Here is a 19,364-nt window from a genome sequence, read left to right on the forward strand (position 1 = left end):
TCTGTTGAGTTTGACGTTATCTCATAAGATCTCTGTTGAGTTTGACGTTATCTCATAAGATCTCTGTTGAGTTTGACGTTATCTCATAAGATCTCTGTTGAGTTTGACGTTATCTCATAAGATCTCTGTTGAGTTTGACGTTATCTCATAAGATCTCTGTTGAGTTTGACGTTATCTCATAAGATCTCTGTTGAGTTTGACGTTATCTCATAAGATCTCTGTTGAGTTTGACGTTATCTCATAAGATCTCTGTTGAGTTTGACGTTATCTCATAAGATCTCTGTTGAGTTTGACGTTATCTCATAAGATCTCTGTTGAGTTTGACGTTATCTCATAAGATCTCTGTTGAGTTTGACGTTATCTCATAAGATCTCTGTTGAGTTTGACGTTATCTCATAAGATCTCTGTTGAGTTTGACGTTATCTCATAAGATCTCTGTTGAGTTTGACGTTATCTCATAAGATCTCTGTTGAGTTTGACGTTATCTCATAAGATCTCTGTTGAGTTTGACGTTAACTCATGAGATCTCGATTGAGTTTGACGTTATCTCATAAGATCTCCATTGAGTTTGACGTTATCTCATAAGATCTCTGTTGAGTTTGACGTTATCTCATAAGATCTCTGTTGAGTTTGACGTTATCTCATAAGATCTCTGTTGTGTTTGACGTTATCTCATAAGATCTCTGTTGAGTTTGACGTTATCTTATAAGATCTCTGTTGAGTTTGACGTTATCTCATAAGATCTCTGTTGAGTTTGACGTTATCTCATGAGATCTCTGTTGAGTTTGACGTTAACTTATGAGATCTCTGTTGAGTTTGACGTTATCTTATGAGATCTCTGTTGAGTTTGACGTTATCTCATAAGATCTCTGTTGAGTTTGACGTTATCTTATAAGATCTCTGTTGAGTTTGACGTTAACGTATGAGATCTCTGTTGAGTTTGACGTTAACGTATGAGATCTCTGTTGAGTTTGACGTTATCTCATTAGATCTCTGTTGAGTTTGACGTTATCTCATAAGATCTCTGTTGAGTTTGACGTTATCTCATAAGATCTCTGTTGAGTTTGACGTTATCTCATAAGATCTCTGTTGAGTTTGACGTTATCTTATAAGATCTCTGTTGAGTTTGACGTTATCTTATAAGATCTCTGTTGAGTTTGACGTTATCTCATAAGATCTCTGTTGAGTTTGACGTTATCTTATAAGATCTCTGTTGAGTTTGACGTTATCTTATAAGATCTCTGTTGAGTTTGACGTTAAGTTATGAGATCTCTGTTGAGTTTGACGTTATCTCATAAGATCTCTGTTGTGTTTGACGTTATCTCATAAGATCTCTGTTGAGTTTGACGTTATCTTATAAGATCTCTGTTGAGTTTGACGTTATCTTATAAGATCTCTGCTGAGTTTGACGTTATCTCATAAGATCTCTGTTGAGTTTGACGTTATCTCATAAGATCTCTGTTGAGTTTGACGTTATCTCATAAGATCTCTGTTGAGTTTGACGTTATCTTATAAGATCTCTGTTGAGTTTGACGTTATCTTATAAGATCTCTGTTGAGTTTGACGTTATCTCATAAGATCTCTGTTGAGTTTGACGTTATCTTATAAGATCTCTGTTGAGTTTGACGTTATCTTATAAGATCTCTGTTGAGTTTGACGTTATCTCATAAGATCTCTGTTGAGTTTGACGTTATCTTATAAGATCTCTGTTGAGTTTGACGTTATCTCATAAGATCTCTGTTGAGTTTGACGTTATCTTATAAGATCTCTGTTGAGTTTGACGTTATCTCATAAGATCTCTGCTGAGTTTGACGTTATCTTATAAGATCTCTGTTGAGTTTGACGTTATCTTATAAGATCTCTGTTGAGTATGATGTTATCCCATAAGATCTCTGTTGAGTTTGACCAGGGACGTAGCTAGGTTGATCCGTTTGGGGGGGGCCAAAACCAAAATGTAAGATTTTTTCTATCAAACCATTATCAATTATCAAGCTATTAATACCATTTTTCTACCTCTTGGGTTAAATGCGATGATGAAATTGAATGATGACACGATGAAATGGCGATGGGACAGACATGATGCAACCATAACTGTCCAAGGTCCGACCCTGGGACCTCTGGTTTCGTAGCGGTTTATGATCACGTCAGGGGAGCGGTTCGAATCCCGGCCTGGACATGGGTATTTGTAAGTATCCCTTCATCAATTTAACCATTAAACACGGTGAAGCACAAGGACCCTTGCTCATCGACACGGAGACAGGTCAGGTCATAAACATTTTTGGGATCCAATGAACAGATGGTCACACTTTGAGGCATCTCCTTCCGCCAGCACAAACCGCTCTGTCCGCCACTTGTTTCAGTTGAGCTGCAATAGTGACCGTGTTACGCAATTTTCTTTTAGATAAAATGTCCAGTGATATTGGTAGTGAAGATTAAGATTAGCATGCCGTTAGTTTCGAATATTTGTGTAACTTCGTGTGAATAAACTTTCAAGAAAAAATAAAATATGCAGAATGAAAGTCTTGAACCCCCCTCCCTTACTCCTTCTCTGCATTTGCATAAATTCGACACTGCTTCCCAAGATGCCTAAAACTAAATTATCAATTACGAAGCTTAGGAGTAAAATGTTGTGAGACGACTCTTTCCCATGCAAAATTAAACAACAAAACAACACAGAATCGCTCACCGTGACACACCTGTCACTCTAATTAAACCATTACCTGAATTATAAAAAAGAAAGAAAGGTATTGCTTGGGGGTTCGTGAAACTCAAATTGAAGAACAGTGTTTCAAACTGAAAGCAAAATTTATTAAGATCCTATTTTGCAATATTTGTCATCAAAGTAAAATTTTCAGCAAATGTAGAACAGTTTGCCGAGGCCACATGAACGTTTCGGGAGGCCGGTGCCCCCGCGCCCCCCCCCCTAACGACGTCCCTGAGTTTGACGTTATCTCATAATATCTCTGTTGAGTTGGACGTTATCTCATAAGATCTCTGTTGAGTTAGTCGTTATCTCATAATATCTCTGTTGAGTTAGTCGTTATCTCATAATATCTCTGTTGAGTTAGACGTTGTCTCATAAGATCTCTGTCTGGTGAGTTAGACGATCTCATGAGATCTCTATCTGATGAGAAAGACACAGATCGGACACCATGTATCTCCACCATGTATCGAAACCCTTTGATTACAAGGCGACGCGCAATACGGTGGACGTGCATCTATGTGTGTAGATGGGCGTGTGTTGCCTAACAAACTTGAAACAATTGAGGTTTATATTTACGCAACAATTACAATTTTAAAATACAAAGTTCACTATCCATGGTGTAAAAGGTGCTCATGCAATACGGTCGTTTATCATTATGCTTGTATGTTTGAATTTTTCTTCAAGTCCACTTTATGCAAATATTGGATAATCGGGAGTGAACCTTCAGTTTAAATTGGATGTGCTGCCACCAGTTGCTACGTCATCGGGGAGTCTCATTATGCATATACCACATTTCTTTCCTCGTTGCCGGTCAGTGTAAGTGTGCTCAGAAGAAGGAAAACTCTCTTCCTCTTCACAGTCTAAGGATGAAGGTTATTACCCAAGAGAGAGTTTCTTGTTATCGCAATTGAATTTCGGACAAAAGGACAGGAAAATCCGGACTCAGGATTCACTTATTAACACACCCATTAACGTGTGCACTTTTCCTTGTATATTTTCCTGGTGCGTTGAAGTGACAAATGAAAAATCAAAGAGTGTGAAACGCTAAGACTATTCATGAAATGGATGTTACATAATAAGGATCGTAAATCATTCTTCGGATAATCTTGTGGTTTCCCCGTTACTAATATATGTCAAAGTGAGGTTGTTATTTCGATAAATGATAGTTCCGCCCAACTGCAAGATTGGCTGGAGTTTTCGATAAGTCGAGTGAAGTAGCTGACGTGCATGAATTTAGAAATATTCCAGAGAGTTACGTAAGAAGTCCGCATTTACAAGATCTGCTGGTAGAAGGAAGGTTGGAAGATCATGTATGAGATGTTTTGTTGAGGAAAACGTAACTGTGTTGATTGAATGATTGGGTTGGATGATTGAAAATTTTGACCAAGCAAGCGGACCAAGCATCTTACCATAACTAACTAAAAATCTCCTTACAGGTTAAAAACTGAGCTTGTAAAGGTGCTCTCAACACACAGAAGGACATGTGAAATAACATGAAATAATAATGACCAGGTGTACAGTGGGATCCATGAGTATCACCGTGCAAATTGTCCATCACCATGTTCGTGCACTTTATTTGACAAAATAAGAGCTTCAAGAATTAAAAGAAAACTCAAAACAAGCTGTTGATAAGTTCTGCACCAGCATACGTAAAAATCCATCGCTTAAAAACACATAGGATGTAAGAGAAAAATTAATGAAAATAGTTGTGGACAATTTTCCGAGCAATTCTACTGAATTCCAGTGTACATAGTTATTGTTTATGAAAACTATGACTTGTATCCCTTCCGGATTTTTTCCTCGGCAAGGTCCTGCGTTTGTCTTCCAAAGATAAATAAATTCCTTGTAAATATATTGTTTTTTTTACACCTGAATTCATTAGGTATGGTATCCGTCAAAGCAAAATTTCACACACTGTATACAATGAAAATATTAAAAGTATTCATACAATGAGTGAATAGTCACAGCAGACTGTCACAGAGAGGCAATTCAATACACAGTACAGAACAAACTTTATATTGGCAGCCACAAATGACAAAGACAAAATACAGCTTCAAGTTCACAAGTCGCTATGTGCTAGATTAGTGTTTGAAATGTAACAAGCAATAATGACCATTTTATGCATAATTATGTTACAAGAACACTAAAGCCGCTGACCAAAGCAGTTTTATTTACGTAAAAAAACATTATACATGTGTAAAAAAAACATATACCATGTGTCACAAATTCAAATGCATTGAATTTGTTTCTTAGTCTGAAGAAGACCCTTATACAGGGTAACAACGTTATATCTATAGTGTTCTTTAACGTAAATAAAACTGCCTTGGTCAGCGGCTTTAGTGTTTTTGTAACATGAAAACAAGGCTTAATTGAGTTACCATAATTTTGTGTTTTACCATTTTGAAATATCTGTCCTGGAGTGATAAAAACAGTAAAAACATTGGTCATGTACATGGAAAGATAAGACTGTACCAAATCTCCTTCAATGCATGAGCTACAGATAAAAAATATTGTTATTCAAGAAGCACTCCACGATATCAACAAAAATTATAAATAACGATTTATCCTTATCAAGTGCCGTAAAATAGTATGACTTCCTTCCTTTTATGCTATCACGTGACAAATGCTGGTACTAATGGAGTTATAATTGGTACTTAACACATGAATTCAACATGCAAAGGATGTATTGATGTATCTTCAGAAGAATTAAAAATATAACTAAAGAATGTGTGGTTATTATACGGTAATATTAAATAAAACAACTTGACGATTCCGAATTCATTAATAAACAAGATATCTCAGTCAATGTGGTAGCTATCAAAACTGAACAATACGCATCCTTAGGTTTACGGCAAGATGGATTTAGCCCTCGGTCGGTATCAAGTGATGTTTAGTGGTGCTTAACAGCTAGTGGTGTAAAAAGACAAGGTGCTAGTGTAAGGGAGAATTCACACCGAAGCGACAAGCAGCAGGCGACACGTGTTGCTTGAGGGTTTCATTAATCGAACTCTGGGTTGTGCTAAATGTCATATCGCTACGTTGTGAAACTTTGTAGTTGATTAGTGCGTTCCCAGGCGACATGTGTCGCATGTCGCTTCGGTCTGAAATATTCCCATCGTGGTGTCAAATGACACCTAACCGAGTGTTGGTCTTTGACAGCCAGTGTAACAAGACAAAATGGATGGTGATGTTGTAACATGACACTTAATCAAATGTTCAACGCCTCTATACTTGGTTTTGATTGAGCTGGTGTTTTAAGTCCACTTTATGCACAGTAAGGCTAATCGGGACTGGACCTACAGCTTAAAGTGTACCGAACCACTATGTGCCTCCACCGGGTATCGAACCCGGGTCCTCTTGATTACAAGGCGACGACGCTACCACTGCGCCATCAGGGAGGCTCTCTAAACTTGGTGATGCTTGGTACATCAAAGACGGTGCTGAACAGAGCCAATTTCTCATTAAGACCTGTTACACCAAATCTTAGTAATTATTTGTAAGACAACACTAGGTGCTACTTTGCACCACACACTTTAGAGTGTAGGAAGTGGAAGTATTTTTTTGGCATGGTTCATGATAGATATACATAGAGGAAGGAATCTGTTAGATCCAAATAAAACGTATAATTGCACTTATCTTTAGATTTAGTTTACGCTAAACCGTGTAACATCCGGTTGTTTGAAATTTAATTCAAGAACGTTTAATATCTAAACAAACTTTACACGTAATTTTTTTTGAAAATTGTTAGTTTATCAACTTCTAAGTCCTGCTTATTACTTTATGTCTGAAATTCGACACACTTGAGGTGTGAATGTACAGGCATACAGAAGGAAGAAAGAAGAATATAATATGAGTCAGGTTGAAGAGAGTAACAACAAACATGGCATAAGATTTCCTCTCCTCTGCATTCATGCTGTCCAGTATTACTCACTTCCAGTGGCGGCGATTGGGTTCCAAAACCAGGGGGGGGGGGGGGCAAGGTGCCAAAACTGGGGGCAAAGACAGTATATTTCCCTTTGTAGATAAGGTTTAGCATAGTGCGGGGGCAAAAGTGGGGGGGTGCACATGCCCCCCTCGCCGACATTGCCCACTTCCTTTCATGTTCCTTTCACCTCACAGAGGATTGCACTGATAAACTTGAACAATATACGAAGTCACATGATCACGTTACTAACACGCATGCGCAAAACTCCTATAATAACTTGATGCGGGAGGGTATTTACAAACTCTGGATGGAAATATGTCCAGATCAATAGTATACCAGGTTAGTAAGTACACTGCAATGACGCAGATTGCACAAACCTTCCTCATCCTCTCTGAAGCTGCCTTGTGTGAAGACATCCTTGAGTATCGTGACGAGTCAGTTACGTTACCAAACATTGCGCTTCTGAAAAATGAATGAAGGTCATTGTTTACCCTTCAAGTACCTGAAGTGATCATGCACTCTGCCACAACGAAGTGGGAAAGAAAAGGAAAATATCGCTGTTTGCAGTGAATTTTCTGCACAACTCTATCAAGGTGGAATGTGTTTCTGTCAGAAATCTTACCTGGGAACAGCAGTTCAGAACTTACTATTAGCAGGGACCTTGATTTTTCGCAAATGCGATAACTGCTACAAAAAAAGTGTTTATGGATATGCAGCGACATTTTACATGCCTTCGAAATCGCGAAACAACGCAAATTTGCCATAAAATGCGAATTCTCACCTCTTCGCGAATTTCAACACATTTTGTGCTTTAAAGAATGAAAATACCACGAAAATCCATTATTCTTATGCTTTAGGCTTTAAAAAAATGTAACATAGTTAAGCATACTTAGAGTGCACGTTTTTCAAAGAATTATCCAAAATAAAACTCCGTGAAATAATTCCGACAGCTGCGTGAAACCACATGTAAATGGATGTTTCCCACCATGGGAACGTTTTGCTGCACCGAGCAAAGTTGCTGGGTTCTGGCGGGAGATCGAGTCCGCTTCTACCGTCAACCAGGAGCCGTGTCATCGATATTTGTCGCGAGAGAGACGTTTTGCGTTCCCGAGCGAAGTGACGCATTTTTGTTGGAGATCGAGCAGTCACCTGCCGTTACACTTGAGTAATAACATCGGTATTTGTCGCGCGAGAAATAGTGGAAAATAGCCTAACTTCCTAAAAAAAAAACTAAGTTCGCAGTGGTTGGGGTCAATGTTGGAACTAATAATCAGCAATGAAGATTTGTTGGTATCAGTGCCGGATCTATAAAGCTTGCCCACCCCCCCAGAAAAATATTATCAAAGGCCTCCTCTACCTAGCTACTTTTACATACATACACACAAATCATTTATAAAGAAACGTATATACATATATAATGTATACGTGTGTGTGTATGATTATTGATCTCATGTTGACAAAGTCATATAAGGGCCTAGTGAGTAATTCCAAAGTCCCATAACATCCCCTATAAACAGTAAAGGAGTTAGGTTGGGTGGTCATGATAGAAACAGATTAGCCTTAGGGGGAAACACATTGGTGTGTTCCAAGCGGACGTCCGCCATATTGGTGGCCGCCATATTGAATTCAACTCACAATTCTTAAATGGGAAGGAGGTGATGTCACGTGATGTGATATAGTATATATGACACTGCTCTCTTACACCTGGAAAATGATACAATTGTTACAATCATGCAGTCGTAACTATTTCCTGATTAAAGATAGGTTGAAGAAATCTTCACCACTGCATTTCTCGTGGAACTCTAGCCTCATTTGATTATAGTCTGACTGCCACGGGGGAAACACGGAGTGGGTGATCTTAGGTCGGGATTTTTGCGGCTTTGTCCCCACACAATGCGGCTCTAGGACCCACCCAGCTTCAACTCAAATTGTACCGGGGGGAGAAGGGCTAAAGGCGGCCGCATCGTGGTGCTGATCACATCACCTCCAATATTGCCGACATCGAAAATATGAGGGGCCCAAATACCCTAAATGTGCCTTCATGGCACGGTACTATACCGCGTTTGTTAGAACCTGTCCCGGTTCCCGCGCTAGCTGGTCGCTGGCTTTTCTCCGTGCTGGGGAAAGTCAAAGCCAGGCAGCAAATTAAAATACGCAACGTCGCAACAGCGTCTACGTAAGCGCCTCTCTTCTGGCTTCCATTCGCTCCTCGCTGCCCAGCAGACGATTTTTTCCTCGTTTCTCATTGGCACCGAAACTGTCGAGCGATCGCTAGCGCGGGAAACGGGACAGGTTCTAACAAACGCGGTATAATGCGGCTCTAGGACCCACCAAGTTTCAACTCAAATTGTACAGCTGGCAGCCGACGAGAAGAGCGCTGGCAGAAGAGGTGTGACGTACTGCCAGGCGACTCCACTCTTTCGCGTGGGGGAGGTGCTCTTCCGCCAGAACTCTTCTCGTCCTTGACAATGACCCGCCAAGAAGAAAACAAGACTTCCTTCTCCCCGACCACCCCCAACCACCCCTAAATTCTGCAAATGAACCTGACCCTCCCTTTCCCTCTGTGCCCCGTCTCCCTTCATTCAGCGATCTTCTCATCGGCTGCCGGCTGTACCGGGGGGGGGGAGAAGGGCTAAAGGCGGCCGCAGCGTGGTGCTGATCACATCACCTCCAAGATTGCCGACATCGAAAATATGAGGGGCCCACATACCCTAAATGTGCCTTCATGGCACTGTACTATATGCACAGCAAACATTACCTTTACCTGCATACCAAGGTATATTGTATTCGTTTCTGTACCCCTGAGTAACTACGTTAATTTTTACATACGCATATGCGAACCCTGTACTATGCCAATGACTGACCGCCCCCCTACAGGCTTACGTCTCCGCCCCCCCCCACCCGCACCGCGGGTTGTAGATCCGGCACTGGTTGGTAGCATGAATTGAATGAGTTAAAATTTTTGGTTGCGTCGAACGTATGGCCATTTTTGCACCCTTCAAAATGTACGAGGTAAGTTCTCTTTTCTAAAACTCTTACCTTACCTTAAAGTTAAAAAAGGGATGTAAAAAACCGTTTGAGAAAGGTTAAAAGTGCAAGGTTGTAAAGAGACCTACACAGGACAAATACAATGCATCAAAAAGGTACCAAAACAATAAAAACATCCTCAGAAACAGTGCAAAAGGCGCACTCTTCTCAAAAAGCTACGAACATCTGTTATCATCTTCCAACATGGATGATAAACAGTTTGTTAAGATATTTGTTTGTCTAAGGAAAGTAAAATAGGCCCATTCAATAAGAATGCAGCAAGCAACATTGACAATTTACGTTTACAATATGTAATGTTATGCAACATCAGAGCAGCCGAACAAAAATAAGCTTCTGTTGCAAAGCGCGGCAGTGCGTGCAGAAATTTATTTTATTTTAAAACATAAACTAAACGTAACGTTTCAACCTTAGAGCAAGGTCTTCTTCAGACTCTGTACCAAGTGCAAATGAAAAAAGGTACAAAACAGGAAGATATACATACACAAAAATCACTTCCCTCCAGACACAAGATTATAAGAAAGTTGTTTTTTTCTGGAACATTCCAGCAGGTGGCCTTCCCTTGTTAACTGTACTTTCACCTGACAGGCGATTTAGATAAACATTTCCTTCCATCTGGAAAGTGGTTGGACTCTTTATCTCACGCAATTTTCCTTTCTTTCTTCATTCCTCTTCCTTCTTCTCTCCTCTTTCGCTCTTGTCCTTTCCACTCTTTCTAGCACCTTCTTCCATTCTTTGTTTATCTTTAGTCCCCCATTCCAGTTCATTATGTCTTCTTCTCCTTTCTTCTCTATTTCCTATGTACTTGGTACAGAGTCTGAAGAAGACCTTGCTATAAGGTTGAAACGTTACGTTTAGTTTATGTATTAAAATAAAATAAAATACATTTCTGCCTTGGTCAGCATATTGAGTCTTTCATATCATGGAAACAAGGCTTAATGGTGTTATAACACAGTCGCATAAAATATAATGTTATTCTTTTGATGCTCTTTAAAAACACCAGCTGCACACGGTGTTCCACAAATGTCTGAATTGCGTCCTACGAATGGGGTAGAAACTAGAGTCACTGATGAAGCAAATTGAAAGGAAGTCATGCCTTACTATCAGCCGCGAAGGAACCGGCAGTTTGCGGAAACTGAACCACGCGACCTACTTACGCAGATGGAAATAGGTCGTTTCTCTGGCAATGCCAGCGGCTAGCAAGAATAGTAAGGCAAGACTTTGAGTTAAATTTGCTTGACGATCGACTTTAACTTTTTCGCCGCTCTAAACGGCTTCCACTTGTAATTATGCCTGGAATACGGACCAGGAGTATAAAGCCGATACATCATCTGAGCGACAACATAAGCTACTCTTGCGTCGAGATGCTTCTTAAAATGCACAACAGCTTGAAGAATAACAAATTACTTAATAACTTACCTTTCGTTGAGAGAGGTGAAGATGTAGATACATTACAGTACCCTGTAAAAGGAAAAAAAGATGCTATTAAGCTTTCTTTCAATATGAAAATGTAATCTACAACTAAAACATGAAGATTGAGTTAAGCTTACAATTATCCTTTTCGAAATTTCTGATTTCTGAAAGAAAAAAATATATTAATGAACTAAAATTATTTATGAGTTTCAGTACTTAATGGAACCAAATCATGTTGCACATCTTATAGCGTGACAGGTGAAGGAAATGAAACTTTAAAGACAATAGCAATAATTCCAACTAGGTATACATTATTTTGTGCTGACCTATAAAAATGCACACAGTAGACTATATCCCAAATATATGAATTACATCCTCCACTGAAGGCACATATCATTCATATATTTTATCGTGTGTAATGGTGGAATGCTGTAGTGTGTGAATTTTAAGATTACGTCGACAATCAAGCATATCCATCCTTAACATAAAAATATTCATCATGTCTATGCTATGTGTAAACGTGTGATTTTCACATTTAACACTAAAGAGTACTAATCATTTTTTTTCTTGTGTTTAAATACTCGCCACAATACTGTTAATGAATAAAGTTTTTCATGTTTTAATCGTATTGTAATATTGTTAAAAATTTGGAACTTTGCGAATTGCAAACCTTCAAAATGTGGTTTTAGTAGCATGATAATGTTCTGTGTAGCTGATATTTCAGTAACACACTCTTCCTATCCACAATTGTTCTGTATAGAAGAAATCAGAATGGAATTCTCCTATGCCTGAAGTCAATGGGAGAAGCCTTCAAGAACAACAGCTTCTTGAGACTTTGAGTGCAAAGCAAACAGACGAAAGGAAAGGCTTGGGTGCAGTAATCACTTCTCAACAATAAACTGTAGTGCCCAGTCAATTAACTACTTGGAGTTTGTGTACTGGTTGTAAAACTTCCTTATTTTTTTCGTATGTTAAATACACTGGCATGCCCAGTACACAAGTTTTAAAATCACATAATATATGATATGTGATCAATATAAATGTTCATTATTATTCGTCCTATGTTTAAGACGCTCGTAAATCGTCTAGCGGGTGGTTCCCCACAGGCGTTGCCCCGTTCATACATATATGAAGGCATGGCGTATTCAAATTACAACGCAATATGGTTTGTAATCGATTTGAGACTCTTCAAATATTCAAATGAGTACAAAGAAAAATCGTAGGATGAGAATCATTCGCTGTGGTTGTATTTTGGAGGTAAGACCCGGATTTCACGGGAACTGAAGTTTTGGCATCCCACTTACAACAATCGCATCTAGAAGTAGTAGGGATTGCAAACGAAAATCCCTTTTGTTTATGCCTCTGTGATAAACATACTAAACCAAGCGAACAGAAAAAATTCTAAGATTTAGCACTGCTATGTACAACCAACGGCCAAAGTGAATTGCTCATCACCATTTTTCTTATTGTCTGTTTTCCACAATGTGATGATCACGAACTGAAATAAATGCAATTAAAATAAATTACCATGTTCCTGCAACGCCCATTTAACAATAAACATAAGTTACTGTCAGTGGAGGCGATTGAGTGGCGAAACTGGGAGTGGGGGGGGACAAAGACAGTTACAAAGACAAAGACAAAGACGGGGGTAAAAAATTGCAAAAGTAGGGGGGCAACTGTTCCCCTAATCCCTGAATTGAAATTGTGTGTCTAAAGTATATAGTTTTAAGTTGACGTCCGTTGTCCACGAGGGGTCCTGGTCCCCCCTTCCGGACGTCCATACTCCAACAGCATCCTCTTTCTCCCACATTTTCGGATCTGCCCCCCCTCCCCTTCAAAAATAATCCTAGATACGGGCCTACATCACCCCATTTTTTTACAATGTCTCCTCATTTATGTAAATCCCAGATCAGGGCTATTTTTTTTTCTATGGTACGCCGTAAGGGCACCTTTCTATAGGTGAGAATGAAGCCAATTCTAGGACCAGAATAAAATTCAAGTATAATTCCCGGTTTTCAAGGGGAACTTTCCAAAAAAATCATTGGTAGGAGCAGATGTTTTCTCCATTTCGTATTACCGACGCTTACCACCCACACAAATATATTAATATAAAGTGTTTGTGCGATTCCAAAGTATCCAAAAAGTATAATTAAATTAAACGGTACATATATATGCACACATTTAAAATATTTAATTGAAGGTGCAGATATTACATTTACCACTTCTCAGACTCGAAATACATCTACAAACACAAGTAACAAATGTTTCCAGACACTTAATATTAATCTACGAAAAATTGTTAATTGTATAATAATTTCAAACTCAAATTTGCCTAATCAAGTTCAAGATATCTTATCTTGCAATAATCTTCCGCGTGTCTGATAGGTTGTTCTGCAAAGGATCTTAAGAATCGGATTGAGCTAATTCTGTTTTATTTTCCTCGCAGCTTTCATTTCTTTTCCTTCCTCGATACGAATAAAACCTAAACTGTGAAAAACTTCCCATTAATAAATATGTATAAATTCAATGGGATTTGGATTAATAAAAGTTGCAATTTTTCACATCGAATGAAAATTTTACGCAGAATTCGCGGAGCCGATAATTCTCGGAATTCAAGGAATTCCAGGTAAGTAGCCACTCTGTAATAATTAATATTTTATATTAATGAAACATGTGTGTGTGTGCGTGCAACTACGTGAACACTTATGAACGTACCACAATATTCTGAGTAGATCTTATGATGAAGACAATAACAAATGAACTTGAAGAGTACTGGAACATTTCTTCCCAGAAAAAGAAAAAGCATTGTCCCCGATAATACTGTTCGTTTCCCAGTGAGGCCACATTTAAATATATCAGATCTCATTTTAAGCTGAAGACCAAGTCCCGATTAGACTACTTGTTCCTAGTCAGTTGAGAGTAAAATTTTCACCCGTTATTTCCTTCACTGTTCACCACTTCGCAGAGTGACTTTCCCAACGTGAAGTCAATCAACATTGTTCGTCTCTCACATTAAGCAAACAAAAAAAAAAGTGCACTCTATGTATCCTTTCGCGCTTCTGCACTCTTTGCAGGATATTTAACAAACCAATACATCACCTGCTGTTCCCATTTTAGTTCTCGAGTTTCCCGTAAGCAGCGCCCCGTCACGATTGCATTGGTAGGGTGTCGAGAGTCCTTCCCTGTTGCTTCATCAGGGGGGCTTCAATAGATCATCCGTTATGGCAAATGTCATTTTTTCCGTTTCTCTTTCGCGTTTCCTTCTCTTTTTTGGCAGTTCCCTTGCAAGTAAATTGCTGTTTTCCCAGAGTAGTGCTAGGGGCGGAGCTTGTACAATCGATTCCAGTATTTCAGCCAATTTCTTTCGCCTCCTATGCTAGTGGATTGCAGTTGGCTCAACGGACGACAGAACAGCCGGATTAGAAGGTACTGTTCATTAATGTTTCTGTGGTTTTTGTACTTGCAAAGGTGGGACTTGTGCATACGGTTAGATGACTTGATGTGATAGTAGAATCATTATTTTGTCATTTCTCTTATCTCCTACATGTTTTCAAGGCTTGCACAAGCTTGTGTAAGCCCCGCTTTAAACAAAAGCAGTTTTCTTAGCATTTATGTCATGACTAAAATGCTACCGTGTAAAGTGGAAAATCTTATGGCATTTCTCAAGGATAGAATCCGTCCTATTTCCCTAGCATAACCAATCAGCAGCGACCTCTAGGTCACGAGTGCAGTTGTAATGGCGGCCGTGTGAGATGTAATCAATGTATCACTTCACATTCTTAAAAGCCGATAACTACTGAAACGAGAGGAATAAAGTTTCCTATAAAACGGTATAAGGTACAAATCAATGGCACAACTTGAATACATACTTTATAGCGTATATAGTACACGTATTGAACAATATATTTATTGTTGCAATTGTAAACGCCGTGCACTAACCATACATGGTGCAACTCGGTGTGCCTTTCGCGGGGTATATATTATACATCGCACTCGCAAAAGCTAACTATGCTCAGCTAGGCTATCGGGACTGAATATACAGTTTATAGTGGGGCCTGATCCGAACCAGTGTGTACTTTCATTACAGGGCGACAGTTACCATTACACCATCCGGGATTGAACTTCTAATCATCAGACAACTGAGCCAGTTCATTTCCACTTCACCTCCTTAGACGTTAAGCAACGTGATCGCTGGCGTACGCAGGATTGTTTTTTTTATAAAGGGTGACATACACAATAAGATTATTCGCATATTTAAAACATTAAACTCTCATAAATGGGGTTATTTTAAAGAGTTTGCCAATCTGTTTTTATTTGAGTTCTTTACTGATTTTATTTGGGGAAAAAAATTATTTTCTCAAAATTTCAGGAGATCTCTTCTCCTTACCTTGGTTAAAAGCTTAGGCTGTAAAGGGACACTCAGCACATATATGTACAAAATACAGCCCTCTCTACAGAGGTTGAAAAAGAACACTGGGGTTACTGAAAGCTCATTTGAGATACATTTTCCTGTGCTAGATAAAAAAAGTGTTTCTACACTGTGCACCAAAGCACAAAGTATTTGCTCACACTAATCAATGCGTATAAATGAATATTTACAGTTACAGAGTTGAGTAAGTCAACAAAAGTAACGTGTTATTGTTACCGTTATGTTTTACTTCCAAACTATTGGCCCTTGTACACAAATAACATTACAATGCAAATCAAGCATGACTTTCAACTCACCCATATGAAGAACAAGCAACGGAGATACGTTTACAAGTCGTACTGCTCACTGTTTCCAGATGTAGTTTGGATCAAGTTATTCCAAATACAGTGATTGTATCTTTACTGCACTGAAAACAGCATTGCTTCCAAGCGCCTTTGTTTGGGGAGTTTTGGCGGAAACATTTGGTCAGATTTCTCATGAAAGACCAACAGAGCGTAGCCCAGAGCATCATGATGATCTCAAGAACGACCAGAGTTCAACCTCAACTCCGAAATGCAGCACTTTAGAGCCGGAAATAGACGTAGCTAGACGGATATGGGAAGCATTACTATTTGTAACGACTTGCATGATTGCGGTTTGGGTAGAATGCTGGCAAACCATTTTTTATTTGAATCTTGCATAGTGAAGCTCTGTTGGGATCTACAGGGTGGCTCAATAAGTCACTTAACACCCCCAGTACAAGGCCACTGCGGAATGGAACGTGAAAATGGCGATGACCAATCGTTATCAGGCCAAGGGGGAACCACATTGACGTCACCCGCATGGTCGGCAGCCATTTTGATGCCCGCCATCTTGAATTCAACTTCAGAAATTTAAATGGGAAGGGGGTTGTGCGACATATCAAAATGGGCTAGAATTTCACCAGGAAAACAACTGTGACATTTGTTTTCACCTAACTTTAATTGTTACAGAGTTAACAATACCACAAAGTTATAACACATGCTCAATATGACGTCCTTCTTGCGCAACACACACGTGTAATCGTCTCTCCCATGACCTTACCACATTCTGAAGAACCTCAGGAGTTATTGCAGTACAGGCATCCACAATGCGTGTGCGCAAGTGGGCCAGATCCCTGATTTTCGTAGCATACACCATGGCTTTCAGGTGTCCCCTGACATCAATATGATGGCAATCCGTTCCTCACGTGTTAGTGGCATTTTCGTTCAGATCAGTGAAAAAGGAAATATGCTACTCTTGACACGATCAATTCCAGGGGGTGCTCGTTGCTATGTGAAGTACGTATGCATTACGTCATCTGGGAGGATCGGGTTTGACGGTGCTCGTTGCTATGTGATAATGTGCAGTAAGTTTAGTGTGGGGTACATTTAGCTACTAACACGTCGCAAAAATCGGAACAAGCAGGTTGTTGATTTTGTAGCGTTCGATTTATTTTTATTGTATTTTTGTACTTGTAGACTGCAATCATATCTAATTGTGCTGTAGCAAGCTATGAAAACTATAACCAGAAAACTAAAGGAACTGACATAAAATATCATAGATTTCCAGTCGATAATTGCGTAAGTAAACATTGGATTCATGTTTGTAGACAAAATGTAAAAAAAACGCAAGTGTGCAGTGCCAATTATTGTGAAGAAGACTATGTGCGAGATCTGAAAGCAGAATTTCTGTATTTTCCACCAAAGAACATGAAGAAGCCAACTGCAGTGCCATCGCTAAAATTACACCCAATTACTTTAGGTCCAAATAATCGAGGAAATGGTGTAGTTCTCCTAAACACTTATCTTCACAATATGATTCGCTTGTAGGACGTGTTGCTAAGGTTTGCAGAGATGTACGCTACGAAAGATATGCAATAAGGAGACGTGCCCTAAACAAGCTTAAGACTATGCTGGCAGAAAAGTGAAAAATATATAGACGAAGGTATATGCACAAACTGCAAGCAATGGTTCGTTGTTGGAAAACATATTCAATCGTTTACAAAGGAGAAACACACGTCTGCATAATGAAGCAAATAAATTAAAGATTACAAACAACCTCTATCAACCTGATTTAACTGAATAAAGAAGTTCAAAATCTACAACGTAACCTAACCGACAGTACCACAAGAAAAGTCATCAATATCTTGAAAATGTGTTCAACTAGTGCGAAGTACGTAGTGAGCCTAACTGATTTGTTATGTACATTTTATGTAAGTCGGATTTATAATTATTAACAATTTCATTTAACACTTTAACACAGACCGATGTTGATTATGATTTGTATGTTCACATTATTGTGAAAAACGTTGTCGGAAATGGGCATTTCAAACATCGTGTACTAACTTTCACGATATTCGAAATGAAATTCACCTAGTACATCTTCAATTCGAGTTACATAGCGTTGTATGCACGATGGTAAATATTGAATGAGTGAATATTACACCCATCATTGAAATTTTTGCAACTTCATTCAATTTTGGTATTTCACAAATATATTGTGAATAATTTTGTACCCTTGTACTCAATATAAACCAATGGATGTTACATTATTTCTTTGTAGTACATTTCTGTCAAAAAGAGCAAGATCTAAGATTAGTGTAATGCAAGTTACTTCGTTAATGTACAAATGTGTGTCGCATATCAGCCTTGGAGTATATTTTCCGGTTATACAACTCAGACACACATGGAAATGGAAATGGAAAATCTGCGGACAAAGTCCTTTAACGAATAATGATTCGTACAGTTGCACGGTCAATCATTGTGAGTTCATGTAACTTTTCTCCTTTATTGTTTAATTAAACTAAGATATTTTCATTGATATTCTCAAAGCGTTTCATTTACCGTGTGATCATAAATCTATTTCTATAGGCTTGAATTAGTAGGTTAAGACATTTAAGTTTGATGTTCCTAGTACTCATCAAGTATTTCGAGTAGGTTAACTTAGTTAAATTAGTACTTGTACACTTTGGCTCGACTTCTGCACGCGTTTATATGTAAAGTTCTTAATACGAAAAAAAAAATATTTAGAACTATGACAACGATAACTTGCAGCCAAATTTGAACCAGAGAAATAATAAAATATCTGCAAATTACAAACTGGAATTGCGTTTTCAAAGTCTGAAACTACTATCTTACAAACTATTTCATCATTCTTCCTCCACATAAAACTTTCCAAAAAATTTTTGCATGTGGAACTTTGATCCGTGCGTAAATTATTGTACAGTAAATAAATATATGAAGAAGGTTGGGAATTCTTTCAAATTTAGAGTAAGTTTCAAATGCAGAGTAAAATTCTATCTAGATTGAATATTGCTTCTTTCACTTGATAATTTCAAAAATAAAGTTACATTATGGAGAATGGTAAAGATTAGATTTTAAGTATAGCAGTATAATTTTAATACTTTCTGATGTTATGTAAAATTTGAAATGTTCCTGGAAATGATTGCAACGTTCTGAAGGAATAAGAAGGAACTATTCAGTCAGAAAACTAAATATTAGGCTTTTGTACTGCGTTGTGTTAAATGTTGTAACTAGATTATACCGGACTACTATCGGATTAAAAATTACGGATATTCAAGTTTGGACTCCAATTAAAAGTTAATCAGTAGAACCACATAAAAACGAGTTACATCAAAATTCGGCTTATTCAATTCTGTGCCAATCTATAGTTACCAATTTATTTTTGATTATGCGTTCTATTTTTATCATCGTGAGAACAAAATAGGATTATTTTTTAGTTTGGCAAACTATCGCTCTCTTTGAGATTCTATAAATAAAGAACGGGTGTTTTTATATATATAAATTATATATTATATAATTTATTTATTTATTATCCAATCTCTAATA

At 38.3% G+C, this 19,364-nt stretch overlaps 2 protein-coding genes across 2 annotated transcripts in view; one reads left to right on the forward strand and one right to left on the reverse strand.

Annotated features, from left to right (window-relative positions):
- Idgf4 (Imaginal disc growth factor 4) overlaps positions 1-11,116 on the reverse strand; it is a 136,062-nt gene extending 124,946 nt beyond the window's left edge. Inside the window, exon 1 of the mRNA XM_083132431.1 lies at positions 11,094-11,116. The gene's annotated coding sequence lies outside the window, so the exon portion shown is untranslated. The remainder of the gene's footprint in view (positions 1-11,093) is intronic.
- Positions 11,117-14,235: 3,119 nt separating this feature from the next.
- Positions 14,236-19,364, forward strand: part of LOC145996497 (uncharacterized) — a 78,428-nt gene continuing 73,299 nt past the window's right edge. Inside the window, exon 1 of the mRNA XM_083132997.1 lies at positions 14,236-14,513. Coding sequence (XP_082989123.1) covers positions 14,461-14,513 — 53 coding nt within the window. The 5' untranslated portion in view covers positions 14,236-14,460. The remainder of the gene's footprint in view (positions 14,514-19,364) is intronic.

Source organism: Lepisma saccharinum, chromosome 12 (assembly GCF_977018435.1).
Source record: "Lepisma saccharinum chromosome 12, izLepSacc3.1, whole genome shotgun sequence".
In the NCBI taxonomy this organism is placed as follows: Eukaryota; Metazoa; Arthropoda; class Insecta; order Zygentoma; family Lepismatidae; genus Lepisma; species Lepisma saccharinum.